The sequence below is a fragment of the Arabidopsis thaliana genome (assembly GCF_000001735.4).
Source record: "Arabidopsis thaliana chromosome 1 sequence".
Taxonomy (NCBI): domain Eukaryota; kingdom Viridiplantae; phylum Streptophyta; class Magnoliopsida; order Brassicales; family Brassicaceae; genus Arabidopsis; species Arabidopsis thaliana.
The window spans coordinates 12,862,856-12,887,027 of NC_003070.9; the positions used below are offsets into that span (position 1 = coordinate 12,862,856).

Below are 24,172 nucleotides of genomic sequence, written 5' to 3' on the forward strand. Positions count from 1 at the left end.
TAGAGACTTTTAATTTATTATGGAAAGAAGAAAAAAAAGTTTTCTACACATTTGTTTTAACAGCCGTGTATTTGAGGCTTTTAAAAAGAAAGAGAAATAAGGAAAAAAAATAAAAAAAAATGGCTTTAAGAACTTTTTAAAAAAATAAAGCCAAAAAAGTTTGATTGGTAGAAAAAAAACTGTTGGAGTTTAGAATACTCTTAAAGTCCTAAAAGTCATGTGCTATCTTGTACAATCGTATAATACTATTTATACATGTTTTTCTCGAAAAGAGCTAATAAACTTATGAATTAGTCACAAATTTGGTTGAAGATTAAAGATTGAACTCGAGAAAACCAGCATTGACACAATTACAAAAAAATGTCGAAAGTCATCCAAACTAAACCGAAGGCTAGTTGCCAAATTCTAGAAACCCTAAATTAAATTGTTCATTTCTTCCCTTTTTGCTTTGCTACCGTGGTCGAACGGGTTTCATCGAGCATCGATGTCGGATCTTTTACCACCATCTATGAGGGAGCTATTTCATGACATAATTAAATTACAAAAACCTCTTATGTCCGGTTGCCTTTGAAGAACTAAATCACAAGGCTTTTAGTAAGTATATATCCTCTTCTTTGAACTAGTCTATGCTGGATCTTTGTTTTGTTAATATCATCTTTTGCACTGTAACTTATTAAACTTTCAGACTTCTCAATCCACGAAATTTTTGATGCGGAGGAGCCAATGCCGGTTCAATGTTTTGCGAGACCGTAAGCAAGATTAAATTTTTTTCCCCCTTTTAAATGCTACTTAAATCCATACTGAAAACAATTTTTTTTTGAACTTCAAAAGAACAATCAGAAGTTTAGACATATAAAAAAACATAAAGAATCAAAACTAAACCAAAACATAAACCAAGAGATAGAAGAGAGAATACATAAGTGTCGACCACAAGCTAATCAACACTTGAATAAATTTCTACTTAGTAAATATGATCCTTCTTGAATTTTTGTCCTGCAAAATCATCCATCACAGTCGCATAGTTGATATTTTCAAGCATTGCTCTCTCAATTGATAATATAGCTAACCCATTCAATCTATCTTATGACATTTTAGACCGCAAATAATTCTTGATCAACTTCAGCTTAGAAAAACTTCTTTCGACGGAAACAACTGACACTGGAATGGTCAATAATATCCCATAAGAAATCCATGTGTTTGGATAACAACCCCCCATTCTTTTCAAAAAATCAAGCACTTCAATAGGTTTCTTAACTTCATTTGGTAATACTTCTCGTAGAACTTTTATTTCCATAAACAAATCTAGCCATCTATATCAGAATGCTCACCATGCTTGAGGGATGATTCAAGGTGCACACAAGATGCCATTAAACTTTCATCACTTGCAGATGTCAATTTCTTTAAATCAAACAGAAATCCAAAAGTTTGTTCGTACCTTTGGAATTGCTCAAATCTTGACTAAAGAGAAACTAGAGCTTGATCTATGAGTGTGAAGAAGTAATTAATTCTGAAATCCTCCTCTGGTGACAAGTCCATATTCTCATCTCCTTTTTCTGAAACTTCATCAAAATGCTTCTTTCTTCGAATGGTCCTCTTCTTCTTTACAAGAAATTCAGCTTCTATATCCATATCCTCTGCAAGTCATACAACCTCAAACTTTCAATCTCAAATCTTGTCTCTCTATATTTTTGAAGATATGAAACGAGTCCTTTTAGTTCGATAATAGCAACATCAATATCAATGTCAGCCGATTGTAAAGTCTTGCTCACTCGGTTGACAACAGCTAGAAGATCATACCAAAGAATCATACCAAAAAGAATCTCAAACACTCCAATACCATGTGTTTCACTCTCTGCAAGGCATTCACATCACTTCGTGTTTTTGGATCGTCGGTCTTTTCTGCCAAATAAAGTAAAGCATCTCTGATTTCAAGAGTTTGAAAACGTATGGCTTTGACACCTTCGAGATGACTCTCTCAACAAATTTGAGATGAAGATTTAAGTGTTGGACCTTTTACCATCTCTTTAAATATATCCCACCTGTTTGTTGAAGATACAAACAAACAGTATACTCGCTGTAAACTCCCAAAAAAAGACATTGCCTTTGTCGAAGAAGATGTTATATCGCAAAGCACAAGGTTGAGGCTATGAAAACCACATGGTGTGTAGAATGCTCTTGGATTAATTTCCAACAATCTTCTTTGTACTCCTTTGTTTTTTCCTTTCATATTAGATTCGTTGTCATAACCTTGTCCTCTCACATCATCAATCTCTAACTCCATATCAACTAATGCTTCTTTAATCTTAGAGAATAACCCTTCACTTGATTTATCTTTCACTTCCAAAAATGTCAAATAAAACTCTTCAACCTTCGTTAACGTTGAAGAAATATTCACACATCGAATGATCATAGTCATCTGTTCTTTATGACTAATATCCGGAGTACAATCAAGAATTATGGAACAGTACTTTGAAGCATGTATTGTCTTCATGATCATAAGTCTAATCTCACCGGTCAAGATACCTATTAGCTCATTTTGAATCTTGTGACTTAAATAATGAGAATATATCTCAGCTGCACCAATTCTTCTGATATGCTCTCTCATTACGACATCAAATTCTGCAATCATTTCAATAAAACTCAAAAAATTCCCATTTCTGTCTTGGCCAACCTTTTCATTTTTTCCACGAAATGCTAAATTATTTTTAGCGTGAGTTTTCACCAATGCAATGATCCTTAGGAGTACTTCCCTCCAATGAATATTATCTTTGTTTATTGCTTCTTGGGCATGCTTATCAATCGTTTTATTTTTCTGTAGTCTAGACTCTAACTCAGCTCGACGAGTCATACAAGTAATGTGATCATGGCTGCCTTTGTGTTCTTTGAGTCGCTTTGAAAGATTTCTCCAATCATTGTACCCGCTAGTTGCCAAGTAACCACCTTTTTTGTCATGTCTCAACAACTTACAACAAAAACAAAAGACTTTAATCTAATGCTTTTGAGTAAATCAACCATCTTCTATCTTGTTTCTCCCCATTCCTCATTTCTCTTATGTAAAATGTTTGAGAAAAATGCCTACCAATACTATCTTTACGAAACCGGTAATTAGTTGATAACCTTGTCGCTAGACCCTTTTCAACTAATAAATCTCTGAATCTCATATTCATGTCATCCCAATTTACTGGATCGGAAATATTGGAAGGAAGTTCTTCTTTCTGCCCACTTTTCTTCTCTTCATGAACAACTTCATCTTGATCTTTGTTATCAAACTCATTCTCATCCACTTCATTCGTCATCCAAACTGTCCACATTATTGTTGTTATCAAGCATCTGCTTGGAGGAGCCAATGTAGGCATGTGCTCTCTCTTCTTGTTATCAAGCATCTGCTTGTGATATTTTTGTACAATTAAGCTAACATAACTTTAACAAAAAAAATCTGTAATAATAAGTTTATATGTACAATCTAATTCCAACAAATCAAATACTAAACTAAATATCATTGATCAACTAATTTTTTTATTTCCTAAGAACATATCTCTTTAAAAGAATTGTTTGAAGTTTCTTCCATTAGAATAAGTCTTGTGAAAATTTTATTTATTACATCATTAAGTAAAACTTCTTTTAAATTAATAGGTTAAACAGTCTATATATATTTAGTTTTTTTTTTTGAAAAATAAAATAAATTGCATAAAATAAATTGGCACTAATTTTAAAATAAAACGTTCTAAAGATATTTTTTATACAATATATAATAATTAATAACCTAACAATTTCTTTCTTTTTTAACAAAACAATTTCAAAATTCAACTTAAAAAAAAAATTGCTCAATCAACAGAAATTACAAAATGCCAATATGGACGTAAAAGGTCCATTAAGGAATCAAAATACAACAAAGTAACTTTTTCCACATAAAAATAAACTAAGGGCATCTCCAACGCACAGATACAGTATGAGTTTCTCAATTCTATTTTTTTAATCAGTTAATAATAAATATATTATTTATTTAAATTTTATATTATAAAGACAAAATCTGACCAATCATAAATAACAAGGGGTTGAGTTGGGTTTCTCATAGTTTCTCATATGAGAAACGTTTCTCTTTCTTTCTCCACCTTTTTCATTACTTTTTATTTTTTTAATCTCCAGATACTCATTAAAAAACTGCTGTTGGAGATGACCTAAAAACCGACCCAAAAAGTATCAGAAAATTCCCGTGTACAAAATTTAATCCAACGGTCCTCCTTCCATCTCCTTTCGCAATCGTCGCTCCCCACTCAAACAAAAACCAAAAAAAACAAAACTATCTTTTAAACCCCAACAAAAAAAAAATTGAAATTCGAAAACAGAACAAAAAAAAAAATCTCTCTCAATCTCTCTCAGATCTGAATCCATCCATCACCGATCTCTAATGGCGGCACCACCAGCATCATCCTCGGCGAGGGAAGAGTTCGTGTACCTCGCAAAGCTCGCAGAGCAAGCGGAACGTTACGAAGAAATGGTTGAATTCATGGAAAAAGTCGCTGAAGCCGTTGACAAAGACGAACTCACCGTCGAAGAACGTAATCTCCTCTCCGTCGCTTACAAAAACGTAATCGGCGCTCGTCGTGCTTCCTGGAGAATCATCTCTTCCATTGAACAAAAAGAAGAGAGTCGTGGTAACGATGACCATGTGACCACGATCCGTGATTACAGAAGCAAGATCGAATCTGAGTTATCGAAAATCTGTGACGGTATTCTTAAGCTTCTTGATACTAGACTTGTTCCTGCTTCTGCTAATGGAGATTCTAAGGTTTTTTACCTTAAGATGAAGGGAGATTATCATAGGTATTTGGCTGAGTTTAAGACTGGTCAAGAGAGGAAAGATGCTGCTGAACATACTCTCACCGCTTACAAAGCTGCTCAGGTTTATTCTCCGATCTGGAATTTTGTTGGATCTCATTTCTAGGTTAAATCATGATTTGTGTGAATCTGTGTTTCTTTTGTTTGTTTGTAGGATATTGCTAATGCTGAATTGGCTCCAACGCATCCGATTCGTCTTGGTTTGGCTTTGAATTTCTCTGTGTTTTACTATGAGATTCTTAATTCTCCAGATCGTGCTTGTAATCTCGCTAAGCAGGTGATGAGAAAGTTTCTGATCTATTTGGGATTTGAGTCATTGTGTTGGTACTACTCTATGTGTATTGATATTGAGATATAACAGGCGTTTGATGAAGCCATTGCTGAGTTAGATACTCTTGGAGAGGAGTCATACAAGGATAGTACCTTGATCATGCAGCTTCTTCGTGACAATCTTACTCTCTGGACTTCTGACATGCAGGTAAACGATCGAAACGAAACCGTTCTTTGCTTCATCGAAACTGCTGATAATGGTTATGATAGAATAGTTTTGGAATTGTCCACCAACATAGTTCATTGCTGATAATGGATATGATAGATAGGCTTAGTGGCTCATGATGCTGGAATTGTGCACACACATTGTTCATAAGCTTTGAATCAGATGGTTTAGTTTTGCATTATGTATGATAATACTCTCATGAGCTTCTTGGTCTTGATCTCTGATTCTGTTGTGTTAATTTCGACGATTAATCAGGACGAAAGTCCGGAGGAGATTAAAGAAGCAGCAGCACCAAAGCCTGCTGAAGAACAGAAGGAGATCTAAGTTTGTGGTTTCTTTTTTCAGTATTCTTAAGTTATGCAATTATAATTATGTTTCTGCTTGGTGTTTATTTTCTAATCTTTCCTTTGCTATCCCCGAAGCTTCTAAGGCCGTCTAATTCTTGTCCTTTGTTTGCTTTTCTCAATCGTGGATGCTACTGGATTTCTGTTTTGTTTTACTTCTTCTCTTGATTGATTGCATTTCCCGGCTTATGCCTTGTACTTGAAACTCAGTTTTCTCTCTTATTAATGATTTGCCATTCACCTGGTTATGCGTTTTTGTATACATGTGACTGCGTTTGCAATTGTGTTTTCTGAGTTTGCTTAGGTTATGCACACACAATTTACGCTGTTTGAGAATGAGCGCTTGCTAATACTGATACAGATTATTACAGGAAACACTGACCTCAAAATTTGCGTGAATTTCGATGAGATTTGCGTAGGAATAACAAGTGTTGGGCATATAGGTTTGAATCAAATGGGACTTACCAAAGTTTGTATCAACCTCGTTCACCAGTTATTGTTTTGCAGACCTCAACCAAAAGTTAACATGAACGAGGTCAATACCTCTCAAAAGCTGATTAATTGATAGCATCACTCATAGTAAGGTAGAGATTAATGTTCAAGAAAACGTTAGGCGTTAATTGGGCGGTAACCCAATGCAACGCTTCATCGGGTCTAAACAGTTTTAGGCGGTTAAAGCGTTTATAGTATAAAATATTATAAATATGTTATTATATGTAAAAGTTATTTAAAACATAAATTAAAAAATAAAAATCTTAAATTTACAAAACAAAAAATAGATAAAACGTACATTAATTCATATCAAACAACATTTGAACATTAAACTATATATATGAAGACAAAATTTAACAAATTTGAATTTGAGTAATTAAAATTTGGAAAAAAATATTAAAACGAAGCATATATAATCTTAGGCGGTCGAAACTGTCGTTTAGGCGTCATGTGAAAACCTAACATTCGATCTCTACGTTTTCACGTCCGCGGGTTACTCTAGAATAATTTGAAATGAGTTTATAGATCCATGTAGAACCCAAATAAGTTTGTGATCTTCCTAAATGAATGGCACATGAAAATATGCCAGACAACAATTTTTTTGACAGAAGATCTTAAGCTCATAAGATGTAAACTTCAACGAGCCATCTCAAGTAACCATAGATAGCTGTCATGGATTGAACATTAATGTAAATTATTTATTTGCAATAACATTTTTAATATCAAATTTTTATGATTGTGTCCCTAATTTGAATACCGTCTAGATCCGCCAATAAGCAAGACTTGGTAAGGTTGACTTGAAGAAATTTTACGAGATTTCTTTCCACTATTATTCTTTACATTCTTGTTATAATGGTTTTTCTACCTTTTTTTAGTTTACTTGTGATTTTTGACAAATAAAGCTGTTACTTTGGCTAAAGATTCCATTGATTAGTTGTTTTTTTTTTACTTTCCTTGTTCCTTTTTTTTTGAATTCAAAATTTTATCTCAAAACAAATCCTATATATATATATTAATAATAGGAGAAAATGTCATTTAAATCATCAATTATCTTTGACAAAAAAAATGATCAATTATCAATTTTTGTTAATTTAAAGCATAGTCTACGTACCTCATAATTAAAATGCTCAATTTTTTGTTGACTTTTAATTTAATCGCAAATTTTTGTTGACAAAGCCAATTGAGCCACATCGTAAACTAGCTAAACGGAACAATTAGATGTTGTTATGTGTCTGTTAATGAGTCTATTAATTAGCTAAACAACGGTGTTTTCAATCATAAGAAAACTCCTAGATCGATTAATCGAGGAGAGTTTCTTTTAGTAAAAACGGCGTTGTTTAGATGAAAACAACTTCGTTTAGCTATTTAACATACACATAACAGTGTCTGATTGCTCCGTCTAGTTAGTTAATGATGCGTTTTAATTGGCTTTATCAACAAAAATATTTGTAACTAGATTGAAAGTCAACAAAAAAAAGAGAGCATTTTATTCACTAAGTACTCATACTTTAAATCAACAAAAATGTAAATGACATATTCCTATAAAAATATATATCCGTTTGGAATGCTCACTAACCAATAACCTCTATCAGACAAAATTTTATAGATTTTCATATCGTTTATTTTCTTTTAGATTAAGTCGACATTTTGGATTCCTTACATATAATTTACATATAGAAAAGCACATGAGTCATAATATTTGGAATTTCAACTACGTCGATTTTTTGGTGGACATTGATCGTTTAATAAATTTGTATCTCATCATTTTGAGTAATTTATAGAACGCGCTCACAAGTTGTAATCCCAACCCCATTACCTAAGAAAATAAGAACACAAAAAAACGCACATGAAATGTTATATCTCAACTGAAATTTGTGATCATGAAAAATATTTTAGCATCTTTTCCTAAACAAAATCTTCTTTTCAGTTTTGAAAGTTTCACATTTTTATAAAACTATGAACAATTGATGAAACAATAATAAGTATAGCCTAGAACGAAATGTAAATCATATTCATCTATTAAGATACTGTATACCTTGATGAGGATGGGATTATCAGCTGGTATTGTTACGTAAACTAGGTAAGGTCCACCCACCATTCGGGCCACCGAGAAAATTGTTGCAAAAAACACCTCCACAAAATAATGATTATTATTACGTAATTCTCCCGCCATAATATTATAAATTTATTTTAGTTAACATCTCTAGATTTAGAAACAATAATATCGATTTCGTAGCCATAATGTAGAGTGTTTTTACAAAACTTGCAAGATTTGACAATAGTTAACGTGTTGGTTTTGTATATTTATTCCTAGAAATGATAGCTAGCTAACTCATTAAGAACTTATCTCTAACAATCTTAATAATTAACATCTCTTGATTTTAGATTATCTCAAGTTAAAATGTTAATAACAATTTTCTTCTAAGCATTACTAAATAATTACTAATTATAATTCATATAAGAAAAGTATGTATGTATGTAAATACTCACATCGGCTGCAAGATTTAGGTCGGTGTCTCTACAACCAATCTCTTTAAGAATCTCCCTGAGGTGAAGAAACGGACTTGAGATCTCTGTTATCCATATTGCTGCCACCATCTCGGATCCACACTTTAAATCCACCATATATTCACAACAAAAAATAAGTTTATTTAGTTACTTAAGATCCAACTTTTCATAGTACATAATCTACAAGACTACAAGTTACCATTAAAAACGAAATAAAAGAGGGGGAAAATATGTACCTTTTGGTAGAAAAGTCCAGCTACAAAACCAAGAATGCAAACAGAATGATGAACCGCATTATCAATGCTAAGGACTTGATCAAAGTGGCTACAAATGAGATCGTAGATCATGTACGACAATGAAAACGCCAACGTTTCCATCTGCCGGAGAGACGATGTAGAAGCAATGGGACAAACAGGACAAGACCAATCTTGAATCGAGAGAGTTGCTAAAGTGACAGCGATTGTTGCGTGAAGCGTTGAGACTATACGGGTGCTGAAGTCGAACGAGTAGCTTGAGAAGATTCGTCTTACAAGGATGAAAATGAGACCCCATGAGATTATTCTTATTGTTGTTATGCTTATTATTCTTATGTATTCTTCCTCCATTGATCTCCTTCTCGTCTTATATTTTTGGTTCTGACTTCAGAGAGACACAACTTTGTTATCTAAGGTCTTTTTAATGCTCAAACCATAAAAAAGAAGATGATGTTTATATGCTTTTGGTCTTTGGTTTGGTCTTTAGGCGTTATTAATAGACCGAGATTGTGAGTTTGCCATGTGAAAAAAAAAAAAAAAAAAATCTTAAACGTACAATTTTAGTTTTAGGGTTTTGTTAGTGAGAATCTCGGAGACACGATCTCTTACTTAGGGCTTGATTGGAACCGCAAACACCCTTTTCCTTAAACTCCCGTAACCGCAACCGCATCCGCTGCGTTTAAACCAGTCAGGCCCTCGATCAATATTCTTTATATCTCTTATAATTCAATGTTAATTAGCTTAATTGGTTAGCGTAATATTAAAAGTAAACTCAGTTTTCTCTCTTATTAATGATTTGCCATGCATCTGGTTATGCTTTTTGTACACATGTTAAGGTTACACAGTTTGCGCTGTTTGAGAATGGATACTGATTCAGATAACAAGAAACACCGAATCGATTATATATTTGTGTAATGCTGTGAATTGGATGAGGTCTGCATAAGAATAACAAGTGTTAGGCATATATGTTTGAATCAAATAGGATTTAGAAAAGTTTGTTTCAACCTAGTTTGATGGATCCATTATTATGATATTAGCTAAAGCCCACGTATATAAGCGAGTATAGATATAAATATAAAATTTCATCATTGTAATTTAAATTCGAATAATAAATAGTAATGCACACACTTTTCCTAATGTTTAGTTTAGTAATTTTTGTTTTAAAAAAATTTTAATCTTACCCATTCTATTTCATATACATTTTAACTATCTAATTCATTTTGTCCAAAAAAAAGAAAAAAACTATCTAATTCATCAAAATAACCTAAATTTTAATTCTACATACTCCATCTTAGTGATAATATTTGAATTTTACTCCACCTTTTTGTATATTTAATTTTTTTTTACACCAAATTTCAATCTTACATTTAGTTTGTAATATAGTTTAGCTATCTATTTCATCATAATAATTTGGATTTAATTTTACACTTCATCTTGATAGATAAGTGCTAACGACTTAATATAAAATAAATATGTATAACATATTTGACATCTTAGTTAATATTAAAAGTACCAAAATATAATTAATAAAAAATAGAAATTTACAAACAAATATTTGGAAAACTGAAATTGTTTAAAGTATAGTTTTTTTATATGGGGCAATCTCTTAGGTTAGTTTTACCTCATTCTAAACTAATTATATATGACTTAAAATTAATAAATAAAACATATTAAAAATATGAATATTCTCATTATGTAATCAATAGTTCAATCCTATAAGCCATATTTCTCAAAATAAAATTGTGTTTTCACATGCGTTAAAAATCTTAGTAAAGAACAGAAGTATAACCATACTAATATTCTCATCAAGTACTCAAAAAAACTCTTCTAAGCTCATTATATAAAATAAACTAGATAAGGCCCGCCTAAATAGGCAGGTGTAAGATGTAACTGTAATTTTTTATCGATAATATTTAAATTTTGAATAGTAAAATAATAATCTATACATTGTTCTTAATATATAATTTTGAATAGTAAAATAGTAGTCTTATGCATTTTATTTTATTATACCCATTCAATCTTATTGATGATATTTGAAGTCTAAATAGTAACCTACACACTTTTTCTTTATTATAATTTAGTATTTAGAAGAAAAGAATAAATTTTTATCTTACATATTCAATTTTGTAATACAATTTAACTATCTATTTTATAAAAAACTCGATTTTAATTCTACACACTTCATCTTACTTGATAATGATTTCATGTCAAAATAATATATATATGAGATCAAATCTATATCTTAGTTAATATTAAAAATTATTAACAATTAACAAAACATAATTAATAATAATAAAAAAATTGTTAATACCATACACATTAAAAATTTGACCAATAACATATATAAATATTTTTGGTTAATTTTCCTTTTGGTTAAGAAAAATAAAATGTAATATATTTTAGATATAGACATATGAATTAGTATATGTTAATAATGATTTACTTTTTAGTTTTCTATTTCTTTAAGAAGAAAAAAGTTAATTATTTTCTTACACGTGTCAACATCTGATCGATAGACTTGACACATGGCATAATCCTATGAGTTAATAATTTTCAAAACCATACTTTATATAATAAGATATGTATATCATATTTTATATCTAATAAATATTAAATGTAATCAACAAATAAACAAATAATTAGTAAAAATAGAAATTTACACAAAAATATTTTGGAAAACAGACATTTTTTAAAGTATAGTTTTCTATATGGCGTTATCTCGACATTAATGTAAATTTTCATCGATAGTATTTGAATTTAGAATAGTAAAATAGTTATATATATATATTTCTTGATATTTAATTTAATAATTTTTGTTTTTATTTTTTTTGTATTCTTATGCATTCAATTTTATTATAATTTTAATTCTACACATTCAATTTTAATAATGATATTTGATTTCTAAATAGTAATTAACACACTTTTCTATATTTAATTTTGGTATTTAGGAAAAAAAAAGTTCTATCTTAAACATTCAATTTTGCAATACAGTTTAACTATATATTTCATCATAATAATTCTATTTTAATTCGACACACTTCATCTTAAGTGATAACAATTTCATATCAAATAAATATTTATATCAGATCAAATCTATGCGGCGTAATCTCGTAAATTAATTTTACCTCATGCAAACTAATTCTAAATGAGTTAAAATTAAAAATAAAATATTAACTTCGCATTAAGTAATTGAAAGTAAAATCCTATAAGCTATTTTCCCAAAAATTATGTTTTCACTTATGAATACATGCGTTAAAATGTTTAAAATAAAACATAAGTATAAGTTTGTATTAACACATCCAAGGATGCAAGACTCTCAATCACGTGTACATTAAAATTCTTTGAATATAACATAAATATTCAAAACTTTATTCTTATAATCTCATTAATTTTTTTTTTGTGTTTTAATTTAAAGAATGAAACACTATATTACAATGATAAATACTATTTTATCCAATTAAATTAATGTTAAATTAAATTATACTGTTATTTTAAATTTCAATGGCTTTTTGTTTAATTAGTATTATTTTCCTTACTAAATGATTTTTAAGAAAATTAATACATGCTAAATTTAAGTTACAAATAACAGATGTAAAAACAAATTTGTTAATTCTACTTTTGCTTAAAACAAAAATAGATATAGATATATAAATTAGTATATGTAAATTGTTTTTTTAGTGTTATATTCTTTAAGAAAAAAGAAGTTAATCTATTTATGTCAACATCTGATCGATAGACTTGACACATGGCACAATCTTATGAGTTACTCATTTTCAAAATCGTACTTTTTATAATAAGATTTGAGAAAGAAAAACAAATAAATTAGATAATAAGATAAAAATATGATTGAAATTAATTAGATAATATTTGATAGATATCTTATAAAAATAGCTGCATGGAGTATAAAGAAAATCTAAAATGTTGTAAATTATTTACTTGCAGTAATATTTTAGTATCGATTTTTATGATTATGTCCCTAATTTAAATACCTTCTAGATCCGCCAATAACCATGAACTGGTAAGGTTGACTAAATAAATTTTACGGGATTTCTTTCCACTATTATTGTTTACTTTCTTCTTATAACGGACTAGATTTTAACCTGCGGTATACCGCGGGACGATTTATTTTTTAAAAGTAGGATATATTAAAACTTGCAAATTTAATTTTTACAAAATATTTATATTTTACAGTTTATAATTGTTACCGCAGTTTTTAGCTTAAAGTTTTATATTTTATAGTTTAATTTTATATATAGTAACATTATACATACCACATAACATTTTTGGTTTTATATAATCTTTTCTAAATTAGTATGATTTGATATGTTTAATATTAATGGTCTTAAAAAATAGTAAACTAAAGATTTAACCTGTATTGAAACGGTGATTTAATTATATTTAACTTTTTTTTATTAATATTGATTCAAAAACCCGTCCCTCCAAATCCATCTTGCCAAAAAGTCATTTATTTTATTAATATTAATTTTATTTATGATATGACTCTGAATTATAATATAAACATTTTAGCTAATAACATAGGAGTGCACCATATTTATTTAATAGGAGAATGTACCATATGACCCGAATGCACTTTTACCCAAATCCACCAAAAAAGTCTTGCAAAAATACTATAGAGATAAGAAACGATAGTCGGTTTTGATAGGTATAAGATTAGCAAATATATTAGTTAGCTTAAATTAGTTAAAGAATACAAATTAAAAAGGTATATTACACTTTATTCGAATATAGTATCAAAACTTATATAACACAGAGATTTGATAATTTTTTAATTGTTGAATACTTTTTTTGTGCTAATTCTTATGTGATTAAGATTTAGTTGATTTTGTATATAAAATATTAAATTGTTTTACGAACTTATTTGTTTATAATTTAGTAACAGATAGATATTTGAATATTCAGTATATTTTGCTTCAGTTTAGGAAATCTTTGATGACCCGTTTTTAGATCCAATAAGCCTTATAATTAAGAAATGAATATTGTCGTTAAAAGATTTTGGTAATTAATGACGTCATTAAAGGATTTTGTTTTTGATTAAATTTTTCTAATAGCATTATCATGTAATTAACTACAAAAATTAAGGTTACATTTAAAATGTACTTCCCAAATAATATAGTAGGATTTTCTACCTTTTTTTTTAGTTTACTTGTAATTCTTTTTTTGACAAATACAGCTTTCCTTTTCTTCTAAAGAATCAATAGTTCAGTGATTTTCTTTTGTTTGGTTCAATATTTTATCTCCAAACAAATCATATTTTTGAATTAACCATTTATCCGTTTGGAATGACTAAACTTATAAAATTTTATGGATTTTCATATCTTTTATTTATTAGTATAAGTCAGTTTCTTTGGATTCCTCACATTTAACTTACATATAGAAAAGGATGAGTCAAATGTTACATGATAGAGTTTTTGGAATTTCAACTAAGCCGATTTTTTGTTGGACATTGATCTTTTGATAAATTTGTATCTCATCATTTTGAGGATTTTATAGAACCAGAATGCGCTCACAAGTTGTAACCCCAACGCCATTGCCTAAGAAAATAAGAACACCAAAAAAAAAAAAACATGAAATGTTATATCTCAACTGAAATCTGTGATCATGAAGAATAATATAGTATACCATCTTTCCTAAACAAAATATTCTTTTCAATTTTGAAAGTTTCACATCTTTATAAAAACTATGAACAATTGATGAAACGATAATAAGTAAAAGCCAAAACGAAATGTATGTCATATTCTGAATTTCTGATATTCATATATTAAGATATACCTTGATGAGAATGGGATTATCGGCTGATATTGTTACGTAAACTAGGTAAGGTCCACCCACCATTCTGGCCAACGAGAAAATTGTTGCAAAACACACCTACACAGTTTTTTTTTTTTTTTATTATTATTACTTAGGTCTCTCGCAATAATATTGGAAAAAGTTTAGACAGATTTAGAAATTTCTCGTATCAACGTCTCATGAACAATAATACTCCATTAAATAGCCATAATGTAGAGTTTTCTTACAAAACTTGCAAGACTTGACAATTTGACTATAGTTAACTCAACGTGTTGGTTTGTATATTTATTTCTAGATATGATAGCTAGCTAACTCATTAAGAAGTTAAGTGGTAATACTAATTCTAATTCATTAAGTGTTCTGCTAAGGATTCTAAATAACTACTAACTATAATTCATTAAAAAATATGTATGTAAAGTACTCACATCGGCTGCAAGATTTAGGTCGGTGTCTCTATAACCAATCTCTTTAAGAATCTCCCTGAGGTGAAGAAACGGACTTGAGATCTCTGTTATCCAAAGTGCTGCCACCATCTCGGATCCACACTTTAAATCCACCATATATTCACAACAAAAAATAAGTTTATTTAGTTACTTAAGATCCAACTTTTCATAGTACATAATCTACAAGACTACAAGTTACCATTAAAAACGACATAAAAGAGGGGGAAAATATGTACCTTTTGGTAGAAAAGTCCAGCTACAAAACCAAGAATGCAAACAGAATGATGAACCGCATTATCAATGCTAAGGACTTGATCAAAGTGGCTACAAATGAGATCGTAGATCATGTACGACAATGAAAACGCCAACGTTTCCATCTGCCGGAGAGACGATGTAGAAGCAATGGGACAAACAGGACAAGACCAATCTTGAATCGAGAGAGTTGCTAAAGTGACAGCGATTGTTGCGTGAAGCGTTGAGACTATACGGGTGCTGAAGTCGAACGAGTAGCTTGAGAAGATTCGTCTTACAAGGATGAAAATGAGACCCCATGAGATTACTCCTATTGTTGTTATGCTTATTACTCTTACGTATTCTTCCTCCATTGATCTCCTTTTCGTCTTATCTTTTTGGTTCAGACTTCAGAGAGACACAACTTTGTTATCTAAGGTCTTTTTAATGCTCAAACCATAAAAAAAGAAGATGATGTTTATATGATTTTGGTCTATGGTTTGGTCATTAATAGACCGAGATTGTGAGTTCGGTGTAAGTTAGTTGGATTATTCAATGAGGTCGGTCCCATTGATTTGATCTTTATTCTTCTTCTTCCAAAATTAACTGATCCGACAAGATTAGATCCAAAGAGTTAGAAAGTAGCTCCCAACCAATCAGCTGAATTATTAAATAAAGGCTATCCAATGGCAACCTGATTTAGAAGCCGTGTAGAAACGTGCCTAATGAAAATAATAATAATAATAATTCTTAAGCCCTTTAATATTATACATAATTAGTAAGATTCGTTCTAACATTTCTATGATATCAGCTATATTGTTTGCCTCTCCAAGGATTTTCTTGAAATTAAACTTACACTATCTTTTAGCTAATAGTAAACCATCACTCATATAGGTAGAAATCGATGTGTGCCTTTAGATTGAATTTGATTGGCTTGCGTATGGGTCTTGAAGAGGATGGTAGAGGGCAGTTGAGTCTCCACAAATTTTAAGCCATGTGAAGCATAATCTCTTAATTTGCAGGACTTCTATATGCATGGCTTCAACTTCAACTTCAACTTCAACTTCGGGTGGTATAGTTGTTGGGTCACTAGCTGGTGATCCTTTCTATGATCAGTTCACACTCTATTTTTTGTATAATGTCCATTCTATACCTACTTGTTTGGTATACGTATTAGTACCAAGCTTGACGAGGAGCTGAGCTTAAGCCGATATAATAACTGCACCACCCAAGCCAACAAGGAGATACTCAACCAAATCAAGTTCTACTCGACCAAATGGAGTGGACTTCAAAATCCATCTAGAAGTTGCCTATTTTGTGATAAATGGTCGAGTCATAATCCAATTGGATCGATTAGATTCAGAGTTGATTCACAAACCCTTACTCAAAGCCTTAACAAAGTTATGTATGTCATCTCCAGCCTTATCCACCCTCCAATTTCATCTTGGCTTCAATATTCTTCAACAACATGCATATTTATGAGAATGAACGAGCTAGAATCCAATTGGATCGATAAGATTTGGAGTTGGTTCACAAACCCTTATGAGGAGCTTTAACCGAGCCATGTAAATCCTCTCCAGCTAAATCCACTCGGAATTTTCATCTTGGTTTTAATATTCATCACCAAATCAACCATTGGGAGTAGATTGATCGAGTTCGAACACGCCCTGTTCGAACTAGATTAAGAGTTGCCTTTTTGTTCCTCCCATGGCCAAATCCTACCTGATTTATATCTTTCCTTAAATGTATCTTTGGATAATCATGTGTAGCACCAGAAGAGTTTCCACTTCATCTAGGACCCTCACCACATGAGCCTTATAATTAGCCGCATCAAACCCCATTTGATCACGGGATTAACCTTGAGCTGAACTTACCTTATTTGAATGGAGAGAAATTATGTTCCAACGGCTCTTTCCTTATGTTTTTGGAAGTGTAATAAAGAATTCCTACGTCATCCAGAATGCACCTAGTTACCACATATTCGGCCCCAAGCTCTTAAGACTCAAGACAAGCGTAATGGCTATATCTTTATAATTTTGCACCTTTTTATTTCTTTCTATAGCATTTTAGAACTTTAAACTGATCCTATATAAGCTCCTTAGTTTTTTCTTTTGTAATTCACGAATCATTTTATAAAATAAATTAGGTTTTTGACAAAAAAATTGTGCACAACAAACTCACCCATAACATGGATCAACATAGAAGCTACATTCTCATATATATATATATTTATTTCTTATTTGGTCACTCGACATGTGCACAACTAGCGCCAATTCCAAGAGCTCTTCACACAGCTTACTATCAACTCTCATCTATCTCTATTTTACAAATTTCTGCAACACAAAGACCCAAAGAGCATTATAAAGAGATGTCCACCAAAAATGTTTAATTTTGGGGGAATGCTTAGCTTCCATAGATATTGAAAGAGGCTGACTGATGGCTTGTTATTAATTATTGAAGCTGTTGAAGATTATTCAAAGCTAGAGTTCTAACAGTATAAGTGATTACTTACACTTTCCTATTTAGTATCTTTTGGTATGTATTCATGAGATATATAATCTGGTGCCTGAAAGAAAATGTCTGATTTAATAAAATTATAAAACGAATGTCCTCTGGGTCTATATATATATATTAACTGATTAAGCATGCGCTCGTTTCACTTGTTAGTTCATTGAACAAATTTATCTTTGAATCTCAAGCCAGGGACATGTACACTATTTCCTCTAGTAGACCTTGATAGAGTAGTAGGTGACATGTTATCATACTATACAAGGATCTAACTAGTAAGTACCATCTGCTCTAACCTATTTTATAAATTGAGCTAGCAGCTTGTTACCTAAATGCAAGAAATGCAAAGATAGAAAATTAAATCTAAGAGATTTGCGCAACATAATGGATCTTAGCTCAAAGAGTTGCTTCAAGATATTGAAAACTTAGGATTTTGTGTCTCATAAGGATGTATTTCTATGTAGGAAAACATAAGTGAACCCGAGTTGACCTGCTCTCGTCGGATCAAACCCACATTCATTGAGAGTCAACTTCCTCAATCGATCGCATCGTTAATTCTAAAACATGGGTTGTGGTTCAATCTTATTCAGTTATTTGAGTTCTATAATGATGCTTAAATTATTCTATATTCGATTATTTGTTTCTTCAAGTCATGTTTCTCTACGAATTATCCTAATGATTGATGCTTTTGTTTTATAGTTTCAAATTGTTTGTCACATTAACTTCTTAAAAAATTCTTGCAATTAGAACACAAAAAACCCATATTCTTATCTTAGCTTAATTAATTCAACTCTCGCATATTTTTAGTATGAGAATCTGGTATATGTGGATTTGATCCCTCAAATACTATTTTGAACTGTTGTGCACTGTGTATATCTAAAAGTAAAACCTAAGAATATCAGTAAGTTTGAAGGCAACACTTCAATTGGCCAACTTAATTTATTTTTCATTCAAACAAGAATGAAAACTTAAAGAATAAACAAAATTAGGGATCTAAATCTCATATGGAAATATTCTGGAAAGAATAAGCTGAAATGGTCAAATTCAAAATTGAAAGAATTGTGATTATGGAAATATTAGCACCCCTATTATTAAAATTTGATACATTATTGCAATATTAACTAAAAGATAAGTACAGAAACAAAATCTGAAATCTCTTTGATATCTTATAATCAAAAGGTTAAAGTAAATGATAAAATATTAAAACAATGTTTTTTATTAGTAGCCTTAATTTGTTATTTAAAATTATAGTAATCTATGGTCAATATGTTTCTATGTAGTGATAATAAAAATGAGTATATGGTAGTCAAATGAATCATTAATGTATGAAGTTTGAATACATAAATAATAACATTGACAGCAAAAAATAATATAGAAATTCCATAATAGGTGTTCAAAAAGAAAAGAAAAATTACATAATCCACCTATTTTATATTTATGTCCTTTAAAACTACCACCACAAATCCTTAATTTGTATAAATAGAGATTGATTTATATATATACATATATATATATATATATATATATATATATATATATATATACGTAAACTTTTATTCATATGCCTGCTGTGATATTTTTTTTTTAAAACAAAAGAGTGATTTTTTGGAATTATTTAATATATAGAATAATTCTACAAATTTATCTACATTATATTTTGCTAAAATTGAATTGGGTCTTGCACTTTATTAGGAATATTTGATTCATGCACTGTAGTCTTCCCTTCATGGAAATTGAGAAAATAAAATATTTCTTTCTTAATTTAAAATAAAATATGAAATATTTTAAAATAAATTAATTTATAGAAAATCCTATCTTGACACTATATATATCATTGTTACATGATAGAATTTATAAAACATAAAACAGCAGCCATATAGGCTATCTTTGCTACAAAGAAAACAAAGGTATGTTCCTTTTTATCTTGTAGATTTGTAAGAACTTATTTTTCTCGCTTTTGTTTTCAATTCCGCAATAGATTTGTAAAAAATCATTACAATAGTCCAAAAAACAAGTTCGTGTAGAAGAAAAATGTATGTGTCTTTTTATCTTGTAGATCTGTAAGAACTTATATTTCTATCACTATTGTAGAAGTAAAAACTACAGATCTGTTTAGTTTATGTATAGATCTGCGCAAAACACCAGTTTGACACACATATATTTCTCTCCTTTGTTCTCATGTAATTGTTCATTTATCTTATAGATAAGCTAAGTAATTCTCAACCTAAATACTAACATATTCTACTACAATTATTAAACAAAAAGATCCAAACAAACAGCATTAATAATCATATTAGCATTTAGATCTTCTTTAAAAACAACTATGAAAACTGAAAACAGTTTCAGATTATCAATAGAACAAAAGATTTTGTTTTTCAAAAAGCGAGGGCAACGGTTGTTAACGGTTTTTGTTTTAATTTAAACTTAAGAAAATCATCTTACCTTTTCGATATTACATATCAAATAATCATGTTATTCTTTAATTATAATTGATGTTGAGGTTTCCTAATAATTTTTTTTTATCAAGAATATTCGATCATATTGAATTATAGTATCTAGAAAAATTTAATTTCGTTCGATTTTTGTTGTTGTTAATAGGACCTGAGAAGAGACATCAAGAAAGATGGAAGATGAGATGAGGAAGCTGTACAGTTGTGCTATTTGCAACAATTTGTTTGACCATGCCACAGCCCTGAAGCGATGCAACCACATCTGTGAGCCCTCATTCCCTCTAGTTACATTATTTGTTTATTACATTTATTTTCATTGTATTTTGCTTTGGTCCTTTAACTATCGTATTCGCCTTACTAGTTATTGTTTTTGTAATTGAGGATTAGTCTGATTTCTTTCATATATATCTATCTCATTAGTTGTTTCCCACCTTAAATTCTTCTAAGATTAGAGTTAATTTGTGTGAGCCTTTTATGTTTTATTTTCTTTGTATATAACTCTTTAATCTTTTATTTGCATATAACTCTTCAAACTCGTTCTTCTCCTTAGATTTACAGTTCACTACAATACATATATGTTCTTGGCGTTTGACAAAAAAAAGACATATATGTTCTTGGCTTTAATCATTTGATTCATATTTATTTATAAATCTACTTGTTTTGATTGAAATATCTACATTTTTTCAAATTTATTTCACTAGCTTAACCTATTTTTTTTTTATTAAATCTTTGTAAACAGTTTGCTTTAGATGCATTTATGGCAAAATAACAGAACATGACTGGAAATGTTGTCCTGTATGCTATGTTGAATTGGGTCCGGATCCTCTCAAGATACTAAGGTACTCACTATTATATATTTTATCTGAAACATTTTTGAGATTCATTTTTTTTTATCTTACTAGTTCTTGGGTTTTTATTGTTCTGTGAAATATCGCTTCATTGTATTTACATTTCCCCCTTATTTCATCTATATTTTTTAACTAAACAATATAAAGTCTAGCTTATTGCTTTAAAATAAAGAAAAATGTACACTGTTTAAATTTAGGGTTTAGTTTTCAGAATTTGAAATTATATTTTTAGATTGAAAATACAATTGTGTTAATTATGTTATGTTTTCTTAATAACTCATATATTATTTGAGAACACAATTGTTTTTTGAACTAATTTTATAATTTGTATGACAGGCATGACGACCCCCTTTTATTGTCCATGGAAAGTAACAACTTCATTCGTGAACATGACGTTGAGGACACAGGATCATATCAGGAAGAGTCGGAGACGGAATCTGAGAGTTCTGAAGATGAGGAGACAGAATCCGATGATATGGAGACAGGTTCTGAATGTGACGAGCCAAGGCCTTGAATCTATCGTTCAACATTCTATTTTTATTCTAAAGTATTCGCAAATGTTATGTTTTAAACAATCTCTTTCGGACTCAAACTTGATTTGCTTTTCAGTATTTTCTTTCTAAACAATCTCTTTTGGACTCAAACTTAATTTGATTATATGCACTTTATTATTGATTTGGAGAGGATCGTTTAGAATTTTTATTAAAATAAATGTAAGCAACTATATATCGTTTTAAAAAAAATTAATCAGCTACTATTTATTAAAAAGTTAATCAACTATAATTTCTTTTAACAACTCAATATTCAAACGTGATTTGGTTACGAAGGTTTATATATCTTTTCTTATTCGAAGGTATTGCAATAAATTGGAAAACGTTACAACTTTTTTTTTCTTTTAAGTTTTTATATAAGCGAACGTATTTATAAATACATTATGAATAAGTGTATATATATTATGAAATATGACTTTTATATCGATCCAAGGTACTAGATATATGTGGCTGAGCAACTATGCTGAATTGGATTAGCAATGTGGTTTATATGAATGAGAAATTAGACTTATGTGAACAAGCTACAAAGATTATTACATGAACGAGTGATTAGGTTTACGAGGATGAGGAATGTAGAGTTGACAGAAAAATTGTAGGTTTTGTAATTTACCAGGGTATCTCTAACTCCAGTTTATTTTTTTTCTTAACTCTACTATAGAATAAAACTCTTTCTAACCCTACTCTATATCTCATTCCAAAATAGAATACATAATCTATATTTGGAGTAACTAGATTTGTATTTTTCTTATTTATTAGATAGAATTTGAGTAAAAAAACGAGTGATATAGAAAGTTTTTACTCTTTTTTAAAAATGAAATACAATGGAGATGGTGTTAGTTAATATGTGAACATTGTTTGCCGCGGAACTATATTGTGTTTGTACATATGTTTATAGATTTATTTTTTCATTGAATGATTGTCAATCACTCATGTAAGTTTTTTTTTTAGGGCAAAATAAACTCAACCATTCAAATTAGAAATGTGCGATTTTTTTCCAAGGAAAAACTAGTCCGGTGTAGAAAAACCTATATGGGAAAAAATGGAACCACATGAATGTGTCTTTTTACAAAGCAGTCAGCACGGGTGTTGTTACAACATCGAATAAATGACAAAGTAAAAGAAGAAAAGATAGTTTCAAAGAGCTAAAATCTTCTAATTCTGGCGTGACGGCAAGCCACTCATCGAAAGTGTCTAATAAATTAGTTAACTCCTTGCAACATTAAAAAGAGACAGAGAAATAAGAGATCTCATTGTGGAGAGAAGAGACTCAAACTCTACATGAAGAGGTGATAAGCAGCAGCCAAAACTCTTCAAACCAAGATAAGATATTAAACCATTTGAGCTAACAAACCAACAAATATCACTTAGAGTGCATGAATTTAGCAAAGAACCAGCTCTTGATAGACCAAGATAAGATACCAAACCATTTGAGCCAACAATCCAACCAATACCACTTAGAGTGCATGAATCTACCAAAGAACCATCTACTCGATAGACAAAAGAGTCTATTGAAAAAGGGGTTTGGACTGCGGGTTGTTGAAGCGATTAGGGGTCAAGGATTGTCTCACGGGCTCTCGCTATATGGAAAGATTTTGCTTCCTTTGATGCGTGTTGGAACATATCTAAGGTGGGTATCCTTGTTCTCAAAACCTTAGTGTTACGATCCTTCCAAATGAACCACATGATACAAGGGAAATTCTAGATATTCTCCTCTCGGCCTCCTAATTCCTTCGCTCTTCAAAATAGATGGTCTAGATTCTCAAACAGAGAAGACGAGGAAATCAAGATAAAGACTAAACCTGGAAAGCAGGAGGACACTCAACTAAAACATGGTTAATAATTTCCTCGTCCATCCCACATCAGAGGCACAAATGATTAGTTCCTAGATGACAATCAGCTAGTCGTTAGCACGTTGCTAGGTAGCCCCTGAAAGTTTTCCATAGAAAGCGTTTGTTTTTTCTTGAAGTTTGGATCTTCCATGATTGTTCATGTAGAGTCGTAACGATAAGTCCCTGAATGTGAGGTATGTCTTCTTGTGACATAAGTTCTTGAATCTTTTCTACCTTCTAAGCTTTCGACACATGGTTGATTAGCTCAATGACAAAGAAGTTTGGGTAAGTGCTAGTGAGCTTACTTTTGGTTGGACATGCCGGTGTGGTTGGGATCCATGGGTCGCTCTAAACTCGAGTATCAAAGCTTGATTGAATGTTTTTCCTCATCCCAGATAGAAGGAGTTTTCTAGCCGCTAGCATGCTCCGCCATCCATATAGGAGGGAAGATAAGATCTTTTGACATAGAGAGGGCCAAAGTATATGAAATATTGACCCCTAACTACCAAGGCTAGAAAAGAGTTGGGGTACCAATCCCCCTAAAACACCATAAATGAACTAAACCACACAT

General features: G+C 30.5%; 6 protein-coding genes and 1 pseudogene across 13 annotated transcripts; 3 read left to right on the plus strand and 4 right to left on the minus strand.

The window, feature by feature from the left end:
* Window positions 1–1,302: 1,302 nt before the first annotated feature.
* Window positions 1,303–3,383, minus strand: AT1G35150 (General transcription factor 2-related zinc finger protein; the record flags this gene model as incomplete). Its single annotated transcript, NM_103212.1, has 5 exons — window positions 1,303–1,398; window positions 1,471–1,632; window positions 1,704–1,852; window positions 2,248–2,954; window positions 3,118–3,383. The coding sequence occupies 5 exons, from the start codon at window positions 3,381–3,383 to the stop codon at window positions 1,303–1,305; spliced, it is 1,380 nt and encodes a 459-aa protein (NP_174748.1).
* An 842-nt stretch (window positions 3,384–4,225) lies between these two features.
* Window positions 4,226–6,035, plus strand: GF14 PHI (GF14 protein phi chain). Of its 2 annotated transcripts, none has more exons than NM_103213.3 (4): window positions 4,226–4,903; window positions 4,994–5,116; window positions 5,201–5,317; window positions 5,591–6,031. In NM_103213.3, exons 1-4 carry the CDS (start codon window positions 4,409–4,411, stop codon window positions 5,657–5,659), a joined length of 804 nt encoding a protein of 267 aa, NP_564453.1. In that variant the 5' UTR covers window positions 4,226–4,408; the 3' UTR covers window positions 5,660–6,031. The 2 variants fall into 2 exon arrangements, with proteins under 2 accessions (NP_564453.1, NP_001185138.1); NM_001198209.1 differs by having other exon boundaries at window positions 4,271–4,903; window positions 5,507–6,035.
* Window positions 6,036–7,707: 1,672 nt separating this feature from the next.
* Window positions 7,708–9,402, minus strand: AT1G35170 (TRAM, LAG1 and CLN8 (TLC) lipid-sensing domain containing protein). 4 transcript variants are annotated; one of them, NM_103214.5, is made up of 4 exons: window positions 8,916–9,402; window positions 8,662–8,781; window positions 8,207–8,302; window positions 7,708–7,987 (listed from the first exon to the last, which is right to left on the minus strand). In NM_103214.5, the coding sequence occupies exons 1-4, from the start codon at window positions 9,282–9,284 to the stop codon at window positions 7,883–7,885; spliced, it is 690 nt and encodes a 229-aa protein (NP_174750.4). In that variant the 5' UTR covers window positions 9,285–9,402; the 3' UTR covers window positions 7,708–7,882. The 4 variants fall into 4 exon arrangements, with proteins under 4 accessions (NP_174750.4, NP_001323318.1, NP_001323316.1 ...); NM_001333133.1 differs by having other exon boundaries at window positions 7,708–8,302; NM_001333132.1 differs by having other exon boundaries at window positions 8,207–8,781.
* Window positions 9,403–14,251: 4,849 nt separating this feature from the next.
* Window positions 14,252–15,980, minus strand: AT1G35180 (TRAM, LAG1 and CLN8 (TLC) lipid-sensing domain containing protein). Its single transcript, NM_103215.5, has 4 exons — window positions 15,421–15,980; window positions 15,167–15,286; window positions 14,724–14,819; window positions 14,252–14,485 (listed from the first exon to the last, which is right to left on the minus strand). Exons 1-4 carry the CDS (start codon window positions 15,787–15,789, stop codon window positions 14,375–14,377), a joined length of 696 nt encoding a protein of 231 aa, NP_174751.2. The 5' UTR covers window positions 15,790–15,980; the 3' UTR covers window positions 14,252–14,374.
* Window positions 15,981–16,450: 470 nt separating this feature from the next.
* Window positions 16,451–16,615, plus strand: AT1G35181 (uncharacterized protein; the record flags this gene model as incomplete). The annotated part of the gene is made up of 1 exon (NM_001123941.1): window positions 16,451–16,615. The coding sequence occupies one exon, from the start codon at window positions 16,451–16,453 to the stop codon at window positions 16,613–16,615; it is 165 nt and encodes a 54-aa protein (NP_001117413.1).
* Window positions 16,616–19,798: 3,183 nt separating this feature from the next.
* On the plus strand, window positions 19,799–21,907 carry AT1G35183 (zinc finger, C3HC4 type (RING finger) protein; the record flags this gene model as incomplete). Of its 3 annotated transcripts, none has more annotated exons than NM_001333135.1 (4): window positions 19,799–19,830; window positions 20,522–20,637; window positions 21,113–21,212; window positions 21,558–21,907. In NM_001333135.1, exons 2-4 carry the CDS (start codon window positions 20,547–20,549, stop codon window positions 21,733–21,735), a joined length of 369 nt encoding a protein of 122 aa, NP_001320762.1. In that variant the 5' UTR covers window positions 19,799–19,830; window positions 20,522–20,546. The 3 variants fall into 3 exon arrangements, with proteins under 3 accessions (NP_001320762.1, NP_001320761.1, NP_001319147.1); NM_001333136.1 differs by lacking the exon at window positions 19,799–19,830 and adding an exon at window positions 19,920–19,956; NM_001333134.1 differs by lacking the exons at window positions 19,799–19,830; window positions 20,522–20,637 and having other exon boundaries at window positions 21,111–21,212; window positions 21,558–21,735.
* An 843-nt stretch (window positions 21,908–22,750) lies between these two features.
* Window positions 22,751–24,128, minus strand: AT1G35186 (annotated as a pseudogene; the record flags this gene model as incomplete). The annotated part of the gene is made up of 1 exon: window positions 22,751–24,128.
* Between the last annotated feature and the right edge of the window lie 44 nt (window positions 24,129–24,172).

Coding starts and splice junctions, on each gene's coding strand:
- AT1G35170 (NM_103214.5), bottom strand. CDS start 9,284: ATGGAGGAAGAATACATAAGAATAATAAGCATAACAACAATAAGAATA. Junction 8,782..8,915: donor CTGGACTTTTCTACCAAAAG/GTACATATTTTC, acceptor GTGGATTTAAAG/TGTGGATCCGAGATGGTGGC. Junction 7,988..8,206: donor ATAATCCCATCCTCATCAAG/GTATACAGTATC, acceptor TTATTTTCTTAG/GTAATGGGGTTGGGATTACA.
- AT1G35180 (NM_103215.5), bottom strand. CDS start 15,789: ATGGAGGAAGAATACGTAAGAGTAATAAGCATAACAACAATAGGAGTA. Junction 15,287..15,420: donor CTGGACTTTTCTACCAAAAG/GTACATATTTTC, acceptor GTGGATTTAAAG/TGTGGATCCGAGATGGTGGC. Junction 14,486..14,723: donor ATAATCCCATTCTCATCAAG/GTATATCTTAAT, acceptor TTATTTTCTTAG/GCAATGGCGTTGGGGTTACA.